Source organism: Barbus barbus (assembly GCF_936440315.1).
Source record: "Barbus barbus genome assembly, chromosome: 38".
Lineage (NCBI taxonomy): Eukaryota > Metazoa > Chordata > Actinopteri > Cypriniformes > Cyprinidae > Barbus > Barbus barbus.
Genome location: NC_136716.1, coordinates 13,462,339 through 13,484,372, shown reverse-complemented (window position 1 = coordinate 13,484,372; position 22,034 = coordinate 13,462,339). Strand labels below are relative to the sequence as shown.

Here is a 22,034-nt window from a genome sequence, read left to right as displayed (position 1 = left end):
TTTTAATATATAAATCCACTATAATTTAAATTGACATGTTTTGGAGACTATTTTAGTATGCTGACCTACCTGTAGCTTGTTATAAAAACAGCAAGTTACACATTCTGACTGCATGATTCCATGTGATTGTGTTTAATTGTGCTGTTGGACAGTAAATTGTAGTATTACATTTATGTTCTGGATATTGCCGATTCATCTCATGTGTAGGATCTGTTTGAGTAATTAATTATTCCACTGAAGTGGTTCAGTATAAAGCATTCAGCTATTTTAGCTAGAGTGGAGTAATCCCCAATACTATGATTACATTTGAAACATTGTTCTAAAAACATTATAAAGTCATTCATATCTTGGAGTGATACTTTCCTCATCATATTTTTGTCAACAATATTTTTAAATTAAAGTATATTTAAATTTAAATTAAAGTTCTAATATCACCATGCTGTCTTAAGTCAAATCATTGTCAATAATTTCACTTATAAAATAAACACTAAACAAAGCACTGATTTGCCTCAAGCCTGATGCAACTTTTTTTTTTTTTAAATACACTAGCATATGTTTGACCTCAAAGCAAAAACACAGACTAAAAGCTTTCAGTATGTAGAACTTCATTATTTTCTGCAGTTTAAATACTTTACATTTGCTAGACTGGTATGTGTTGTTAACCCATACCTTTATCAAGAACAGGTCCAAATATTGCTAGATTGTCCTTGATAGTGGTGCAATTCCACCTGCGGCCTCGGAACTGATGCTGACACTCCTGGATTCCCAGTTTGACTCCCTCTGCTACACTGGGCATGATCTCGATGTAATTGCGGCAGAAGCGCAGCTGTTTTGGCACCAGACCAGGTATGGAGCCACACAGGATGGGTTGGGAGCCTAGGGATGAGTACTGCTGCCCAAGGGCCAGGGACCTGGAACACAAGTGTGAAGATTAAAGCCAATCGTGGGCACACCTGAGATCTATGTCTTCTGATGGAGAATGGCTGTTCAGAGCGATTACGTAAACTAGTCTTTTATTAAATGTGTATTTTTGACATGATTATTATGGTTTGGTTGCATGTTTACTTTAGTATCAGATGTTAGCATTGAAAGTTGTGATCTAGTTGGTTATTATAGTTGTTATATACTTCTCGTATATGACCACTTATATCCACTGCAAGATTACGTGTGTTCGTAATCTTTTTTAAGATTATTTATGTCTCTGCTGCTCCGGTTTTTTAATCCAAATCTTTGTGTGTGTGTGTCATTATACATTTGGCTGTTTGCAAGTGTATGCATGTGTGTGGTTGTGTGCAGTAGCTGAGCTGACAGCAGATTCCTCAGAGATTTACTTCTTTTCCAAACAGTGAGTAGCTCAACAGTTTCATGAACACTTCATGGAAACAGGCCCAATCTATTAGTTATTCCAGAAATGATACTTTCACACTGGTAATTAATTGCATTGCCTTCTTTCTCTGTCCAAAATAAGAATAATGAGATCACACAGTTTTAATGACGTCCTTGTTTTGACATGCATACTTAAATACTGTAGGTGTAACCCTTACTCTCCTTTAGCTCTTATCGCTATTTATTGCATTTTTTTAATGTATGTGTGTGTGTATTATTGTCTCTTCGATAACATATGCAGAACACACACGCTCTGTCTGGAGCCAGTCAAATGTGTTATAAATCCTGTGAATGTTTGGAAAAGATTCAGTTGTACAGCAGAGGAATCTATTAGCAGTTCTGTCCTCATTTTCTCACAGACGACGCTATAAAACATATCTGCATGAATCTCTGAACCCAGTGACATCTAATCTGTAAATGTCGTAATCTGTAAAAATCATTTAGAAAATCATAAAGACATTCTATATATAATGCGGAAAACTGCTATATTGCCTCACAACCATTTAAAACTTTCAGTTTGGATAATAAACTATATTATTTTGCAGATGAATTGTTTATTCTGAGTAAATCAAAATGACCCTTTTACAAAACAATACGTTTTAGGTTAAAGTCACAATGAAACAGAAGTAGTGACAAATCTTTTCTTCCATATTATGAAGTACATTGGAGTATAACAGTTTACGGAAAAAGAATTTGATTGAATTTGACTTGATTCTGTCCATCCGTTGGTGATTGGATGGATCTGAATGTGAGTTTGCAGTCTATTGTATGAAATGGGCAGAATTTAGTAGTTTCTATTACCTCATTGGTCGAAAACTTCTCGACTTTGCTCACACAGTGTATAACAAATATTATAATTTTTTTGATAATTTCTTTAAATTCTTTAAACCTTTTCCCATTTTGTTACACTTGTGTTGGTCCAGTCAAAACGACCCACCTTCAAAATATACTTATGAATTTCTTGTTATTCTATATCATTACCAAATATTGGATTTAGTCTTTTTTATTTATAAACTTGTTCTCTTTCAATTATCACAGGTTTTATCAGTTTTTTTTAGTGAACATTGCCAAAATTATCCAAAAATAATACTTTATTTTCACTCAAGTTGACAAAAACATTGATTTGGTGATAATACAGCATAATGAGAAATTTACACGCAATTTTTAAAAGACCAGGAACATCAAATTATGTAAAGGATTTTCAACACAGCACAAGGGTTTAGCAGATGAAATTATTGGAAGAAGTCATAAGTTTCACCAGTAGATCGGGAAATATATAAATAAATGCAAAAAAAGAAGAAAAAATGAAACGCATTCATGGAAGAATTGTTTAGAATTGTTTTAGAAAATAGATGGTGAATTTTCATTTCATTCTCAATAAAAGCATCCCTACACTGCTGAATATATATTTTTGTATTTTCTTTCCAGAACCTGTGAATTGAATTGAGTGAATGTCCAGCGCTCTCTCCACCCTCAATACCACGACTGAGGTGCCCTTGAGCAAGGCACTGAACCCCCAACTGCTCCCCGGGCGCCGCAGCATAAATGGCTGCCCACTGCTCCGGGTGTGTGTTCACGGTGTGTGTGTGTTCACTGCTGTGTGTGTGCACTTTGGATGGGTTAAATGCAGAGCACGAATTCCGAGTATGGGTCACCATACTTGGCTGTATGTCACTTCACTTCACTGAAGCAGCTGCCCTGAGTGTGCAAAGACAGTATTCCATGCTTTTCTGATGAGATATGCTGCCTGACAGCGCTGGCATAGATGCTGCCTTGTGAGCCAGAGGTTTACCTGGTTCCTCCTTCGGGCCAGTGGAGGATCACACCTATTAGAGATCAGCCTCTCACGATGACCTCAGGCCCCCCGCGGGGTGCAACCCTATCACAGCGCCAATCTCTCTGACAGATGAGTGTACTACTGCACCCCTCACACACAAAAGCCCTTGCATTGAAGTCAGAGGAGAAAAATCCCCCTCAGAGGCTTCTCGGCTTCTCTTTTGCTCTCCTCCCTCGCTCCAGTCGCACACTCTCTCTGTTTGATGTTGTGTGAAACCATGAACACAGAGCTGGGAGATGTTAACGTGCTGCCAGGTATCAGAAGAGGTGTGAGAGGTGAGTCTTTGTATCAGAGGAGCCGAGAGTCTTATGTCGAGATTACTTGTGCGTCTCGCTGTCTTTGATGCATCATTTGGGTGCGTCACTGCACCATCAACTTTGTCAGGGAGTTGACATCATAACGCTGATGTTTGGGTCTGTGGGTGAAAGTGGCTGTGTTCAAACAGCTGCACGGGTAAACATTACATGTCTCTCTTATATAATATGTAATTCTATACTACATTCTGTGAAGGTAAATTGTCAAATGTATCACTTAAAGCAGAGGTTCTCAGCCTTTGTCTCGAAGGCCCCTCAATGTACACACAACATTTGAAGGCCCCACAGAATCAAAAATTATTCAAGATTCTCAATTTGCTTGTTTTTCAATAAAAACAATAGCTATTGAAAGGGAAAAAAGCCTCATTTATAAAACATTTAGAATCAGATTTGATCCTGAATTCAATGGATTTCATCCCATGTCAAAAGTGAGGAACAAATTGGGATTTATAACAGCAAACCTGACACGAAAATGTTGATATGCATTTGCCAACTGAAGAGCATTTGTACAAACTAATTGTGCTCATATAACAGAAATTTAAATTCTTTATTAAAATGCAAGAATTAAGACAATCACAATCTGAATTAATATTGTAGTATGCACAAATGAGCAACTGCTTTGTGATAATTATCTCACTGAAAGTATTTCAATAATAATATATGATTTCATGAAAAATAATATATTCATATGCTGTACTTATTACACATAAAGGGGTATATTTGTGGGCATTCTATAGATGGAGTTTGTTCCTATTGCACTTTAAGATGTTTTTTTTTTATTTTATTTTATTGAAGAGTTCATTCATTTTTAATATAATCAGATCATTTTATGTCATCCTAGGAATTTTGCCAGTGCCCCCCATTGGGCCACTGACCCCTGGTTATGAACCACTAAAAATAAAATTCTGTTATTGTTTGCTCACCCTAATGTCATTCCAGACAATTATGATTTTGGTTCATCTATGGGACACAAAAGAATATATCTTGAAGAACTGTTTTTGTCCACACAATGAATGTCAACAAGACCCCATTGACTTTCATTATATAGAAAAAAACATTGTTTGAGTCCCACATGGGAACGTTTTTGAATGAGGGTGAATAAATAATGGCAGATTTTTATTTTTTTGGGGTGCACTTTCACTTGTGAAACTGTTGCCTGTTTTTCTTTGCCTGTATTTATTACCGTAATTACATCCAAGAAGCCATGGTTACAGTATGACATTTTTATAGTGTGTCATTCATTTACTCCACCATGTATTATACCTATAAGTTTGGATTATTATTTTCGAAGTGTCTGACAGAAACCCGGCCCCTTACATAGGAACTTACTGGAAGTGGAGCCTGTTTTTCTGCTATGTTTGCTGAGTGAGTAAGTGGCATAATTACACATCTGCTTGCAGCATAACTGTCCATTAATCTCTCACCCATGTGGATGATTAGTGTGTTGGTGTGTGTGCATGTTGTGCTGAATTGTGGATCAGCCTTTCTCTGCACTCGACAGTGTCTATGTATGAAGTAAAGCCTCCTAATTAGATATAGATGTGTTGATGAATTTAATTACTAAACCGCATGCTTTGATACACACCCGAGCGTGCTTTGATCGCATGCTTCACGTCCTCAGTGATCTGTGGTTTGTTTGGTGATCTGCACCATTGACTCTGAAGTGGATGAGAAGAGGAACGCTTCAGTGTGGGGGGATCGCAAACACATTAATACGCACCAAAACCGTTTCGAGGAAAGAAGGGTGCGGCGACACGACCGAGTGGGGTATACAAACATTGGGTTGATTTGAGTTGCTAATTTGTCTGCTGGAATCTGCTACCGTGAGGAGACACAGTGAAGCTTTAGGGTCTAGCAGGTTCTTGTCTGAGCAGGTTTAGGGCCACCTCTAGCCTTCAGGTGTAATTGTTCACTTTCCGTGTTGCTGGGTGGGTGGTGACTGCAGTGCAAGATGAAAATAATGACGCAAGCATTAATGAGCCATTGCAAACCACAGCTACAAGGATTATGAAGTGAGGGAATTCCTCTCTACACAAAACGGAGAAATGTTATTTTGCCATTGGCTAAAGATTAAAGGGATACCCGCCCAAACTTTAAGTCCCTTGAAAATCTCTTTTCAGTATAATGAAAGTGAATGAGGACTGGGGTTGTCAAGCTGACCAAAAAAAGCTGATTTTTTTTTTTAATTTAGGCTTTTATTCACATATTAAGCTATTCTAAGAAAAGTCTGTACTGAATTCCTATATTACGCATTGCATTGTACTTTAGAAAGGAAAAAAACCTTACTGATAATATCCAGGCAGAAAATCCCCAGTATGTTTTTCTTACAGTGCATTTAACAGTAAACATACATAGTCACACAAACTCAATTGTATATGTGTGACACGTGAGAACAAACCCAATTATTTCTCAAGCAAATACGACTGAGCTTACATATGCCATATTTGATGTGCTATATGTATGTGCGTTGGTCAGTGTTTAAATAAAATCTGTTAATCATGAATGGTTCCCCTAGTAAAAAAGTAATACATTTAAAATACACTTAAGTATAGTTCAAATCTATTAACATATTTACAGACATATCGCTCAAGACTTGCTGATATAAAAATTATAATTAAACTTTATTTGGAGTACTACTTGTGTAGAATGCACATTTTTTAATATGTCTCGAGTGATAAGGGTAGTATGATTTTTGAATAATACTGTATCGGTCTTTAAATGCAAGATATTTAAAGTGTACCTGAAGTTTACTTGCAATAGTTAAAAAAAACATTTATTATATTTATTTTTCACAAAAAGCACAATAAGTTTCATATACACTTTTTGCTGTATTCAAAGCCTTTAGAAGCCCTACAAGAGTTTTGTGAAAAATAAATTTTAAATTTAAATCATTATTCACTGAATATCTTTCATCCTAGATTTTGTTATTGGCTATTCATACCCAATTTCGTTAACCATTAGGCCATGACTTTCGGGAAGTCGTGGCCTTTTGGGAAGTTGTGGCCTAATGGTTAGATAGTCGAACTCGTAACCCAAAGGTCGCGGGTTCAAGTCTCAGGTCTGGCAGGAATCGTAGGTGGGGGGAGTGAATGTACTGCGCTCCACCCTCAATACCACGACTGAGGTGCCCTTGAGCAAGGCACCAAACCCCCAACTGCTCCCCGGGCGCCGCAGCATAAATGGCTGCCCTCTGCTCCGGGTCTGTGTTCACCGTGTGTGTTCACTGCAGTGTGTGTGCACTTTGGATGGGCTAAATTCTGAGTATGGGTAACCATACTTGGCCACATGTCGCGTCACTTTCACTTTTCACTTTCAATTCATAAATTAACCTTTCTTTTGGATTGAATGTTTTTAATTATTGTCGATCCAGTTTACAAAGCTGGTCTAAATGAATCGTTCATGAATCCGACTGATTTAATTCTTGAGAACTCACTGACAAAGTAATGTGGTGACAGACTCGCATAAAAGTCTTTTGAAGATTTATGTAGCACATGAATCATACACTTTATTAGGTACACCTTGCTAGTACCCGGTTGGACCCCCTTTTGCCTTCAGAACTGCCTTAATTCTTCGTGGCATAGATTCAACAAGGTGTTGGAAACATTCCTCAGAGATTTTGGTCCATATTGACATGATAGCATCACGCAGTTGCTGCAGATTTGTCGGCTGCACATCCATGATGTGAATCTCCCGTTCCACCACATCCCAAAGGTGCTCTATTGGATTGAGATCTGGTGACTGTGGAGGCCATTTGAGTAAAGTGAACTCATTGTCATGTTCAAGAAACCAGTCTGAGATGATTTGAGCTTTGTGACATGGTGCATTATCCTGCTGGAAGTTGCCATCAGAAGATGGGTACACTGTAGACATGGTCAGCAACAATACTCAGGTAGGCTGTGGCGTTTAAACAATGCTCAATTGATACTAAGGGGCCCAAAGTGTGCCAAGAAAATTTCCCCCACACCATTACACCTCCACCACCAGCCTGAACTTTGTAAACCTTAGAGATGGTTGTGCGTGAAAATCCGAGTAGATCAGCAGTTTTTCAAATACTCAGACCAGCCCAACTGGCACCAACAACCATTCCACGTTCAAAGTCACTTAAATCCCCTTTCTTCCCCATTCTGATGCTCGGTTAGAAATTCAGCAAGTCGTCTTCACCACATCTAGATGCCTAAATGCATTGAGTTGCTGCCATGTGATTGGCTGATTAGCAATTTGTGTTACCAAGCAATTGAACAGGTGTACCTAATAAAGTGGCCGGTGAGTGTATAAGCAAGTTTTAAAATTATTTTATTTGTGCTGTTGTGTTCCCATTGTGTTCACATGAAATTAATTTTTTTCCAGAATTTCTCATTTTCTGTTTCACAGAAGAAAGACATACAGTAAAGACTCCTGTATGTTTGAAATGACATGGGTGAGTAAATGATGACATTATTTTAATTTTTGCATGAACTGCCCCTTTAAGCTACCTTTTTTTTTTCTCACTCTCCAAATAAAACAACCCTAGACAAAACATATTTGAATGTCATTCTCCAACTGTTTCAGTTCTCATCATGCGTTCTCCAGCTTCTCCAAAAAAAGTGGGAGATGAGGCACCTGTCTGACCACACTGCTGAGTGTTCTGTTTTTGTCCAGAGGCAGAAGAAATAAGAAACTCTTTGAACTTGTGAGTTTGTGACATCCGACCCCTGGAGCTCTTGAGGTTGATGCCTTGTTAAAGCTGTGTTTGAGTTCATTACAAGGCCAAAGCTTTGGCCTGCTACCCCAGGCCCCAGACAGGTCAGGGAACATTCACCACACATTCCTGGCCAGCTTCTGCTTTATTTGAGAGCTGCTTGGAGATACACCGAGGTGTGTTTTAAACCAGTGATCTTAACATTTAGGCCATTCATTCAAATATAAAGCTTTATCAAGTACTCTCATGTCTCATCACACCTTAGTGCACTCCCATAACGCATCTATGCCTGTATGAGCAGCATGCGCTGTATCACTACTTTGACTTCTCAACAAAGACATTAAGGCCATGGCTTATTCAAATCCCAAATGTTGGTCAAGATTGACAGAATGCTTAAACATCTCTGTATTGTTTGGTATGGATCTCTGCCCTTCCCTCATCTCATACTCGACATTTTAAGACAGGAAGTAGGAGATGAGAAATTTTTGGAAAATAACACCTTTTTGTGTCAAATGTATGGAAAGCATGTGTGCCTTAGGCTACATGAACGAAGAGAGAGAAAAAGGATTAGAGAGAGAATCACCTTGTCATAATTAATTCCTCTATTGAATGATGGAACATTTGTGTAATTTAAAAAACGCCTCTAATTTAAATGTCAGTGAAAAGGTCTACAGTTGATTCATTTACAATTTCCCACTGGGCAATACAGTGGGCAATACAGTATATTCTCCATTTCAGAGTCTTGTGGTACATTACATTATTTATGGAAAGTATCACTTGAATTTTCAGAATCATATTTGGAATTTTATCAAATATTTCAAGTTGTATCCATTTCAGTTGTTTAATTATATGCTGCTTTAATTTTGGTCAGATGCCTTATTATGACTTGAGCTCATTTTCCACTAACTTAAAAAAGCCTTAAAAAGGAAAGAGAGAAAGGGTTGGCAGCCTGAGGATGGGGCTTTTCCTCAGTCATTCTATCATAACAGGAACACAAGCTCCGTCAACAGGTCAGGTTTTTTTTTTTACTTTCTTTTTTTTCTTTTCTTTTTTTTTATTAACAACTGTTTATTGAACCTCACTCTGTGGAACAGCAGTACAAAACCAAACAGCAGCCGTACAAATCCAGAACACCCCCCCGGTAGACCCCCAAAAGATAAAAATAAAATAAATAAATAAAATAAATAATAATAATATAAAATATATGAATTAATATCAATAGATAAACAATAACAACAAAAAGACACATTAAAAGCTGAATGCCATGAATTAACAGTTTTCACGTTAGATCCATGTATACGAGAAGTAGAGAGTTCCATCGAGATAATATCCAACAAATACACAGTCCAGGTTCGTCTGTTCACTGTGTGAGGAGGATTCCAACGGTTGACCAGCAATTTTTTTGCTGCTGTGAGAGCAGCTACCAAAGATCTTTGTTGGACGGACAAGGTGAAGTCCCAAAAGTCATTCATGAAAAAATGGCACGGAGTCAAACATATCTCAGTACCCAACAAATATGATAGGTCCTGTTAGAGTCCAAAAAGGTGAGAGAGAGGGGCACTCCCCAAAAAAATGCAAAAACGTGCCTAAAACTCCTTGGGAACAGAGATTACACTTAGGAGATGACGACAGATTCATATAAAAACGTTTCATTGGAGTCAAGTAAACCCTATGCAGCAATTTCCATTGAATCATTTGATGATTAGGGTTTTTAGAAGACAATTTAAACATACCTCATACCTGATCTGAAAATAAAACATGCACATCCTTATTAAGATCCTTAGCCCAAACAGTAGTAATAGATAAAGGTTTGTATGAATGCTCAAGAAGAAAGAGATAGATGACTGAAGCAGAGCAGGGAGATTCCTCAGAAGGAAGGATTAGTTTGAGCAAAGGGTGAACAGGCAGTTGAGAGTTTCAAGGCACCCAATACGCCCGTAGGGCCGATCTAATATGCAAATACATAAAAAAAGGAAGTGCCTGTATTCTGGAAGGATTTTAAACTACTATCATCATAGATATCTCCCAGAGTGTTTACTTTACTATGAGTCCATTGCGGACAATGAAATGGAGTACTGCCTGACAAAAGGTTATTATTGTGGAAAATAGGCGAATGCCTATGCCATTTTGTAGCTAGTTGTGAACGTCTTTCAACATCCCTCCATGTGGAGAGGAGATGGGTTACAATGGGTCCACACCGAGATTTACACTGCCTAAGCGGAACTCCCGAAAAAATAAGATGCATCAATTTATACGGATAAACAATAGATTCCTCAATTGCTCTCCAAGACAGAAGCGTCAGGATCAAAACCAAACTGCTAAAGGGCAGAGGGAAAAGGCTTGAGCATACAGTCTAAAATTAGGGAAAGAAAGACCTCCATGTAATCTACATCGTTGTAAGGTAGTCAGTTTAATACGAGGACGTTTCCCATCCCATATATACCGTGAAACACATGCATCTAGTTCATTCCAGTAGCCAACCGGTGGAGCGAGAGGAATCATGGAAGAAAAGAAATTGATACGTGGGAGAACATTCATTTTAATCACCGATATTCGGGCCTGAAAAGAAGTAGGAAGACGAGACCAATTTTTCAAATCTGAGGATACTTTGGCTAGAATACCATTATAGTTTTTTGAGACGATTTCCTGCAGGGAAGGAAAAACATCTATCCCCAAGTACTTAAAGTTTTGAACCAATGGAATAGATATAGAAAGGGACATGAAATCAATTTTAGAATTGAGGGGAAGTAAACATGACTATTTTAAACCCTGAGAGAGATCCAAAATGGCCAAATAAATTCAGCACATGAGGAATAGAATGTGACGGCGTCTCCAAAAACAATAAGATATGATCAGCAAACAAAGAAATATGATGATGAGTATTCCGTATATTTATGGGAGAAATAGTTTCAGATTGTCGGACCGCTTGAGCTAAGGGTTCCAAGGATAGGGCAAATAACAGAGGAGACAGAGGGCAACCCTGACGAGTACCTCGATGTATAAATAATGGGTTAGAGTGAACAGCACCTGTGAGAACCGTGGCTGCTGGATTGGCATACAGAACTTTTATCATATTTATGAAACTCGATCCTAGACCCAGATGCTGTAGAACCGCCCATAAATAGTTCCATTCTAGCTGATTGAGAGCTTTCATCACATCTAGAGATAATACTGCGCAAGGAGAGGACAAACTATTCTTTGAATTAATAATATGATATAACCTGCATAAGTTATCCGAAGCTGAGCGAGATTTAATGAATCCTGTTTGGTCATGATGAACTAGCCTATTCATGAATTTCTCTAGACGACGAGATAGTACTTTAGCATATAATTTAACATCAGTCCCTATCAAAGAAAGTAACTAGAACAGGAAGTCGGATCATTATCTTTTTTTAACAAGAGAGAAATATCAGCTATATTAATGGATGGGTGAAATGAGCCTTGAGTAACTGAAAAATGTATCATATCTAACATGAGGGGGCCTAAATCCGACCAAAAAGTAGTATACAATTCGATTGGAATGCCATCAATGCCTGGGGATTTCCCCTTGTTTTTAGATCGAATTGCTGACTCCAGCCCCTGAAGAGTGATTGGTTCAGCCAGGTATTCCGAATCCGAATCTGACAGCCTAGGTAAATCAAGGTTGGACAGAAAAGATGCAAAAGAGTCAGATACCACTTCATAAAACTTATTACACCTGCGTATATCCTCCTCTTTCAAATGGGATTCTTGAACTAACACTATATCAATATTTCTTCTTCACAAAAAATCCAGAAAACCTGTACATTTGTGAGGGCCATTTAGCCCATTAATATTACAACTCAGAATATTAAGGTCAGTCTCAGCTCCTTCCTAATTGGTGCAAATGCACTTCTTCTTTTTGCGGTAACCAGAGAAAAATCTGGAAAGAAAGACAGCGTTGCTCCGTCTGAGGTTTTCACCGGGGTATGAAGTCTGGCGGCCCGCAGAATGAGCTCCCTGTCCGTGCACCGCAGCAGTTTAAAGATGAAAACCCGTGGTTTAGCGTGATCTGAGGAGAGCCTTGTGTACACGCTTGCTCCACTTCAATCTCTTTGCCACCAGAGACGGGAGCCACGTCGGTTGCAATCTTTTCAAAAAGCCCATAGGGTCGTCCTTTTCGGAAGCTTCAGGCAGTCCAACCAGACGCAGATTGCTGCGCCTATTGCGATCCTGTAAGTCCACAACCTTTTGCTCGATCGTGATCTGCGACAACTTTCTTTTATTCTCTCATCTCCCCTGTAAGAAGATCCAGTTTAGAGCATAGCAACTGAACAACTGACATGTGAGAAGCAAACTCATTCCGCATCGGCGTCAACTCTGTTCTTAGAATGTCCTCAAAGTGTGTAACAGTGTTCGCCATCTTGTCCATCATATCGCTCGCGGTTGGTGGTTTGGATTTCTTCTTAATCGGAGAAGCCGATGGAGACATCTCCTGCTGTTTACGACTGCATGCCATCAGGTAAAGCCCCACCAATGAATAAAACTTAAAACAAAATGAAAAAATCAGCAAAAAGAGGCCAAACGTTCGGAACTCTACTCGAGTGCGACTAGGTTTATGAGCACGTCACGTGACTCCCTCCTGCCATACTTTTGACTGGCATTTCAACTGCTCTGGGCTTATCAGTTTAAAATAAAAAAAAATCTCAGAATCCTTAATAAATGTTCAAATTTGTTTTCTTTCTCTCGGTTCCTTTTCTAATGACACCCTTGTATTGTAATCAACAACGTACTGCAGCAAACGTGTCATTGATTAATGCGTCGTGGGTGTCTGTTTTCTGTGAATTTTTCGTGGGAGGTGCCCACCCACTGCACTGTTCTCTGATATAATGATTGAAACAACTGTAGTTCCAAACAATGTTGTTTATTTCAGTGGGAGAAATGGTTTTCAGTACGTTTTGTTGGCAGAATCAAATACACGATGCAAACACTAGCTAGCTAAGAAGCATACTGAGAGGACAACAGGTAGTAGTTGCAAGCATGTGAAGGTCATTCGAGACAGTAGACCAATGGGCAAGCAGTCTCAGTACTGACATTTACAGATAAGTTTAGTTCCTCTTTGGGTAAGACTTCTTAAATATGTTTTTCATTAATGTTATTGAAGCTGAATGTTACTCAGTTTGGCAGAGTTTAATGAATATTATTAACTCTAGCTGTCGTTTCACAGTTCCTGAAATGTGTTTAGGACAAAAACTCTAGATTTTTATGAAAGAGATTATCTTTTAGTATTACATAGCTTTATTAGTTTAGCCTTCATTATTTAGGATTGTGGATAATTTGTTGATAAACAGTTGTAAGAGGAATAATTTGGGAAAAGTGCTTGCATGATTAGTTTTGTGTGTAATCAAATATATCACACTCCAATTCATCCTGAAAATCCATCTTAAGCTGCTGTTATGAAACAAAATAGCTAGTTTCTGTCTGGTCCAAGCTGGTCATCCAGCTAGACTTCCTGAAACCAGTTGCATCAGCTAGAAGCTGGTTAATTACAAGTCTAGTTAATTACAAGTCTAACCAGATACCACATGCCAAAATACAACTGCTTAAAAGCTTGATTTTATGGTAGGGGAATGTGTGCTTTTTTTCGGTAATACTATTTGTGCAAGGCTCCAAATGATGTAAGGACAGTATGATAACTTCTAAACCTCAATCCTGAAACTGCTGGCCTGGTGCTGTAGTACGGAAACTACTGTGACGTTACGGCTCTGTGGCTCTGTCTCCGGGAGCTGCTGCCTGCCACTGCTCAACTAGCAGAGCTGTCAGAGAGCTTTAACTCCACCAGCAGTCCCTGCGTAAGCGACCTGACACTTTTGATTAAAGTTGTGATGTATTACACAACTTCCTAAAGCCCTTCTGAAAGAACTGAGATGGACTTAGAAGTTTGGTTTTCCCAGAGCCATGATGGTTTTTCCAATTCTAATGTTGGAAGCCTGACCAAACATTAGCCAAATGTCAAAATGTGGTAATTACAGTCTAATGTACTTTTATTATTTTTTCAATGTTAAATTTTTTTAATGAATATTTTGTAACTAAAACTTTAAAGATTTACCTTTAATGAGAGAATTACGCTTAGTCAACATATCATTCTTATAAATTGGATCTTTTTAGTGAATCTGTTGATCCAATTTAAAAAACTGGCCTGAATGATTCAGTCTTCAGAAATTCTGCTTTCTGTTCCATGGAAGATGGAAAGTCATTTGGAATGAATAAATGATAACATAATTTTCATTTTTAGTGAACTATCGATTTAAAGAAACCTCTCACAGACGCACACCAGCCTCATCCACTGTCACTATTTAAAGTGTGTGTATTATGTGTGTGTGTGTGTGTGTGTATGTGTGTGATAGGATGAATTCAGAGATAACCTCAGGTGGTCTGGATGATCCAGAGAGCACAGGTGTAGTCTGTACCCATTCATCATCAGACCCTGAATGAGGGTAACTGTGCATTCTTCTTCTTAATCCAGTTTATTTAATAAGGCACCTTTTGTGCTTGTGTGTCAGTCAGAGCAAACACTGGCATACTAAACCTTCCTCTGTGTCCTAACAAGCAAATAATCAGTCTAGACTTAATGTAAAACTGCAACCTAGCCAAAATCTCAGGAAATCAAAAGTTAGTGCTTAGTGCTTAATATGCAGCAGAAGTTTGGACCAATGAGATTTCACAGTGGGCAGAGCCCACAAGTAACTGTGACAAAAACTGTGATTTAAATATAATTTTTTGTTTTCTTGAAATTTTTCTATTTTTGTGTTCACTATAAAGATTATGGTTTCACTTTATTTTACAGTACATGTACTTACAGTGTACACTTTATATTAAGTGGCCTTAACTACTGTGTACTTGCAATCAAAAAATAAATATGATATACTTATTGCGTTCATATTGTATTGCAAAACATTTCTGCTGCTATTGAGGTGGGATACAGGTAAGGTAAAGGACAGGTAAGTTTAAGGGTGGGCTAAAGCGTGAGGGATGGGTCATTGGTGTAATTATAAATGTAATTACAAAATCTAATTACAGATGTAATTACAAGCAGGTATTTTAAAAATAAAGTACAATGTAAAAATATGTATGTATACACAATAAGTTCATTGTAGTAAATGATTAATATAAATGTAAGTACATATTAATTAAGACCACTTAATATAAAGTGTGACTGCAAATTCAAAGTGTCACTTATTTTAAAGTAGCCACCAATTTTTTTTATTTATTTTTTTCCAGTGTACCTAAATCATTCCACACAACTGTTGTGCAACAATACAATTGATTGATTTGCTGATACTGAATCAATACTTTTGAAAACTAATACTCTTCTGACCAGGCTATCTGTTTCACCCTCCTTTTCCTAAGTGGCCCCCATTATCTCTGAACATCCTTGATCTTTTCACACTGAATTGCAGCTGGTGGATTTTCTTGCGGTATCATTAAAGCAGTGACACCGGCTGACATGCAGGGGGGGAGGGGGGGGGGGGGGTTGGTGTGAAGGGTGTATAATGACATTTCTCTCTCGCAGAGATGAGTCAAGTCCCATTGAAGCCAGCAGGGGACCAGAGCAGGTCAAAATGCTTACTGGCCTCCCGATGCTGTCTCCATGCCTATTCTCTCAAAAAAAGAGTTTTCCAAATTTTAATTAATTCAGAATTAGAGTTTTATGTTAAGTGCTTGTGTATGTTTCCGTCTGAAAGGGCTCTTTCCTTTTGAGACCATAAGAATAAAAGCTTATATTTCCTTAATGCGAGCCACATTGTTTTGCGATAACAAAAAGAACAGCTTAAAATCCATATTATGTGTTAAAAAAATTTAATTTAACCATCAGTTTACCTCGTTTCTAGCTTGTTTTTGGCAACTTTGAGTAAACTATAAAAAAACTATTTAAAAAAAAAAACTAATTTAAAAAGGTTGACTGCCAAATTTGATTGAGTACTAAAAGTAATATAAAGTAATTACTTTTAGTAAACTTCTTAACCAGTTAACATCTCTAATATTTAATAGTGTATACGGTCTCGAGCAGTTAATTTCCAGTGTTTTGACGGGTACTTCAGATAATAAGAGCTACTGAAATGTGTTTCCAGGTCAAGCCGAGACTTGATCATCTGAGGTCAGGCCTCTTCTGAGCTGTTGTGTTGTAACTGAGCTGAAGTTTTGATAGATAACAGATGAACGGCGGTGGAAACAGCCAGCTGGATCTGAATTGATGGTGGCTTTGCAGTGCTGTTGTGGGAAGAAGCCACAAATACCTTGTTCCTCTCTGTCTGGTATTCGGAGTGACTGCTGATTGTGTCTCAGCTTGCTCGTCATCTGTAATGCATGTGAAATTGAACAAAGCTAGACAGGCTGATTGCTTTCAAGATCTCTCGCTGCTTAAGACTGAGCTTAATTAGTTCATCTTGAGAGGATAAAGTCAGATATTAGCGGCCTGGTAAGCTGTTGAAACAGATTAGGGAAGAAATCGGCCTGATTATTGCAACTCTGTTCATCGTAGATTTAAAATCCATTCAGATGTGAAGGGATTAAAGGGAGAGGATCTAGCAGGATGAATTACAAATTCTCACTATAGGACATATATACATTTGATTTACTAGTTTAAAAAAAACTGAACACACACACAATTATTACTGTTTATATATGTGACCCTGGAGCACAAAGGGACCATTTTTGGAGATTTATAAATAATCTGAAAGCTGAATAAATAAGCTTTCCATTGATGTATGGTATGGACAATATTTGGCCGAGATACAACTATTTGAAAATCTGGAATCTGAGGGTGCAGAAAAAATGAAAATATTGAGAAAATCGCATTTAAAATGGTCCAAATGAAGTACTTAGCAAGGCATATTACTAATCAAAAATGAAGTTTTAATATATTTAGAGGAGGAAATTAACAAAATATCTTAATGGAACATGATCTTTACTTAATATCCTAATGATTTTTGGCATAAAAGAAAAATCAATAATTTTGACCCATACAATGTATTTTTGGCTATTGCTACTAATATACCCCAGCGACTATGGTTTTGTGGTACCAGGTCATATATATTACTTCTGTTTCTATTATAGCCTTTTTTTTAAGGTTGATTCAGTCACATTAATATACAAATAGTTATATTATTGATTATTATTTATATTATATTATAATTTTTTGACTAAAACTAATTTGATCAAAAGTCACGTATGTAGACACGATTTTGTATGTTTTTGTTACACAGCACCACTAGTTTTGAAAGTTAATGTTTCTTTAAATCCCTCGGTAGAGATATTTCACCTGCTACATTCACATTATTTTCTATTAATCTATTTCTGTTCATTTTTAGGACCGCTTGTTCACTGATGCCATTCAGACTCCTTCAGAAGACAAGAAATGATGACGCATCTACCTATTTACCTGCAGCCATGTACATTTTCGTATCACTTTCTTTCTCACGCTCTCATTTTCTCTCCCCTCTACTTTATCCATTTATCCAAATCAAAGAAGTTAAGCATTGTCAGTGGGTAAATATTACACCGTTCTCAGAGAAAACAGCTGCGGGTCAATGACTCCTTTGCTCTTTGTCATTTTCTTCTGGTGGCACTAAATATCAACATATGAGTAAAGCCACGCAAATAATGCTTCAGCCCTGTGGCCTTTGTGTGTGAAAGTCTATGAGTGCGACTGCATGTTTGGCAACTCTCGCTTCATAAACGAAACCAGAAGATGCTGGTGGTTTGGAACGAGAGTGCAGCGGGGACCACATGCTAACTGGGACTACTAAAGCACATTAGTTCTGACAAGTATTGTATCATGAGCCAGGGGGGCTTTTGTCGTACGCCTACACAAATATTTTTGCAAAAAGACTCATGTTACAAGAGAACCCTGTGAGGTCAGTGGCATTTTGAGGATGGGGTAATTAGTGGATCTATGACATATCAGCACCATTCGGAGGTAAATATGATCTCTGCTGTAGCGAAATCTAATGAACATAAGTGCTATAACAGTACTAGCCTAATGTCAAATCGGAATAGCAGAATTCGAACAAATGGGAAAAATTATATAGATATAAAAAATTTTCAAATAAATAATAAATTATATTATTTTTCAAACTTTAATATATTTTAGTAATATTGCAGGATAAAAGTAGTTAATTATTTAATTTGTTTATATATTTAAATAGCTAAACTCAACCTGTATATAAAATAATTTTAAGTATATGAAAGGTTTTGACTTTAGTTTCAGTCTTTAATGTCTTGATGTTATGTTTTTTTGTATTTCAAATGAATAAACTTAAAAAAAAGTACTGTTATTAAAGCATGTGTGGTATGTTTATGTGGTCCATTTCAATATACTTTGCATAAATTATGCTGCAAAACAAGCTCTTATTTGGTTATTTGGACAATCTCTTTGAACATATTAAAGTAGCAAATCAAAATTTTTAAAATTGCAAATATGATTGTAATACACGACACAGCGACTTTACAGAAAGATAAATGTTCAAAGCAGCTTCAAGTTTATGGTGTATTGATACTCAGGGTTAAACCCCAATGAATTTATTGAGACCCAAGCCAAGGGACATCCACACTAATGCCCCAATTAACACTCCTAACACGGCTGGAGTGCTGAGGCTATTAGCGAAGACAACAATATACCCCATCCAGCAGCCTGCTGGCTGACACCTTAACCTAACCTTATCTCTGACAAACACGCTGCATCTATTTCACAACACTCTGAGCTTCAAAAACAGCCTTGTTCGAACATTCAAAATAAATGGAGCCGGGCGAAATGCGGCAGCGAGGAAAAAGACAGGCTAGCCTTTTCCGTCCCTCCAGTGACTGAGGTTAAGATTCTTTGGACTGAGCCGAGAAGCTTTTTTCCACGCAGTCAACTGAAAGTGTTCTGTATTTACTGCCCTCTTAAAAATGATCACTGACCACTATTCTCCCCCAGTGCTACTGGAGAAAGTGATGCAGAAAGTGGGGATCGTTGCTACTCACCACCAGATGGGATAGCCTCCAAGCACCCGAGAGCTGGACAACCACATGGACATGAGATATCCAACCAGGTACAAATCCATGAGGTATGTCTTGTGTGGATGGAAATTGCTATTGATCAGTACATAGAATTCCTAGAGAGGGGCTGAAAATTAAGTCCCAGCAGGCAAGTCTTAAGGTGGAAAAAGATGGATGCCTGAGAGAATAATTAGCAATTTTGGGGTTTAAATTAAGGCAAAAAAATAATTCTCCAGGGTTTGCTGCTTCTTTGAGTTGGGTGAGGAAAGTGTGTGTGTCCCAGTAGTTAGGAGAGTAAGTGTCTCTTTCACACACTCGCACACACGCTCCTACTCGTCCTCTGATTCCCTCCCTCTCACTGAGGTTCTTCCCTAAGGTACATATCTTTTTCTCTCCCCACTTTTTTTCCCCTTAGGATCATCAGGGCCAATATTAGAGAGAGTGAGAGAGAGGGAAAAAAACCGACAAGCGAGGTTTGGAGATGTCAGCTGGCAAGCCAATCACAGAGCATGGCCTTAGGTTACGCAAAAAAAAAAAAATTATTATTCCTGCCCATCTGTCAATCATGCACCACCCCCTGGTAATGTAGCAAAGAAAGAAAGAGACAGAGGGAGAGAAAGAGAGAGCGAGAGAGAAGGCTGGGAGGGAATAAGAATGAAAGGGTGTCAGCACTGAGTTTCAGAGAGGTAGATTTGTCTTATTAAGATCTATATTGTCTGTATTAACATCAAGGAAACCCAGCTGAGTCGGAGTCGGGCCTGCTGACGGCATCGGGGAACGGCGTCACTATATTTAAGTACACCATGCCCCGAACTAATTGTTCCGGATGCGTGTACGTGCACATGCATTCACACGTTGAGAAGAATTTTGTCTTGGAGAATTTTGATGGCCGCGTCCTCCCCTTGTGACAATGGGAGACAAAGGAAACACAATAAAAAGCCATAAAAGGTGGTGTGGCATGCAGTGTTCTGTGCCCCACTGGCCCAAAGGCAGCACATTTTACATAAACACTATTGTCATTCGGATGGGATGAGGGCAGACGGTTAATGAGAGAGAGACACAACACTAAAAGTTGACAATGCATTCTAATATAGACTCTGCCTAAGACTGGCCTAAAACGCCGGGACAGAGGTGAACTGAGTGGTTTCTGGTAAAAATACTGGAGACCAAAATTGCATTCAAATTAGTCTTATATCAGTAAGCATGTGTGGTTTTCCACTCAAAACAGCCTACAAATGCATTTAAAGAATAAATCATCGTCAGACAACAGAATTTGAAGAACTGAAGAATTACAATGCAAATGTAACAAAGTAGAATTAAATAAATTCAGAGAAATTAATGACTAATTTTTATTTTTTCATGTTTAGATTTAGAGTTTGAAGGTCTATAGGTCTAGACAGATAGATAGATAGATAGATAGATAGATAGATAGATGAAATGTCACCTATAAATGTGGGTTTTATATGTATTTCATCATATTTAATAGATTAACTTTTAGTGGAAGAACACTTCATTTCCTTTATTGAATTTCTTTGAATTGCAATTCAGTGAATTCCTTTTCCTGTCATTCCGATTCCAATTCCAATTCAGTTTCCTGTAGGTTGTGGCCAATTTACTTCATATTCCAGTTCATGAAAAAAAAAAAAAAAAAAAGTTTTCACATAAGTGCCCACCTCTTTTCCAGGAATGTTTAATTTGTGTTATTGTCCAGTATTTTCTTGCTTGGCTGTGGTTGGATAAAACTTTCTCCTCCAATCCAGTGATCAAGGACTGAAGCCTGTGTTTCTGTTTATCTGCTAGTGTATCTGTCTGTCTCACTCACAGCAGGGACATGGTCTGTGCGCAGCCACCGCAGGAGCTGAAGAGAGAAACGGACAGCTCTGACCGCGGTCTACAGGTCATATTTCCAGTCCCCCATTCTTTGCCTTTATTCTGCCACATCAAAAGGGTCAGAGCTGCGCTGCAATTGCACCTCGAGGTCATTCTGACATCTTAAATGTTCATGCATTTCACTGTTTCTAACAGGATGCTACACCCCTGATCTGATTAGATATAAACCTGTTGGTTAGATTGCAGGTTACATGTCTGTTTAGCATGCAATGTGTTCCCGACATCGAGAATAAAGATCTGCTTTCTATCAGCTGCATTGTGCCTAGATCAGCGGTTTGAGTCTGCATTCTTGAAGAGTGACAGACGCGGATCTGCTCGCCAAGATTGGCTGGGAAAACCTGATCGAAGCGTAATTTACGAGTGGAGGCGAGGAATGGTCTGCGGTCGGCATCTCAACAACACTGAAACCACATTTCCCAGGTCAAGGCCGTAAGGCCTCGACACAACAGACCGGCTGGAAATGAGCTTACGATTAGAATCTCAAGGACTCAAACTCCAGTTGCATCACAACGGTGTGAATCCAGGACAAAAGCCAGAGATGCTTGACATAGCTACAGCACAAACAAGACCATTCCCTCCTAGCATAGCTATTGTGCTTCGGAGGAAGTCTTGATTCTCGTATCAATCGCATTTAATGAATTTACTGAAGTGGGCCCTAGAGCATGGAAATGAAGTGCGCTAGCAGATCAATGGGAATAAAGAGACTCGCCTGGAGCTTTGACCTCTGGGTCAGGAGTCTCTCATCCTCCCTCATTAAGTCATGTTTGTGGACACTCCTGCTTTTTATTAGGGCTAGGCTAATACATCACCCTACACACCCACAAAGTAGCTCCTATAATCTGGGAAAGACACCCTTTTGGCTTCCTGTGAGTGGATGGAAGATAATTCACGAACGACACAAGCCATAACATAAGGTGCAGTCATATGTAAC

General features: G+C 38.3%; 1 protein-coding gene across 1 annotated transcript in view; it reads right to left on the bottom strand.

Moving 5' to 3' along the window:
• LOC306858009 (proto-oncogene Wnt-3) overlaps positions 1-19,278 on the bottom strand; it is a gene marked incomplete at its 5' end in the record, with an annotated part of 29,794 nt that extends 10,516 nt beyond the window's left edge. Inside the window, 2 exons of the mRNA XM_079398346.1 lie at positions 670-911; positions 19,199-19,278. Coding sequence (XP_079254472.1) covers positions 670-911; positions 19,199-19,278 — 322 coding nt within the window. The remainder of the gene's footprint in view (positions 1-669; positions 912-19,198) is intronic.
• Positions 19,279-22,034: the final 2,756 nt, after the last annotated feature.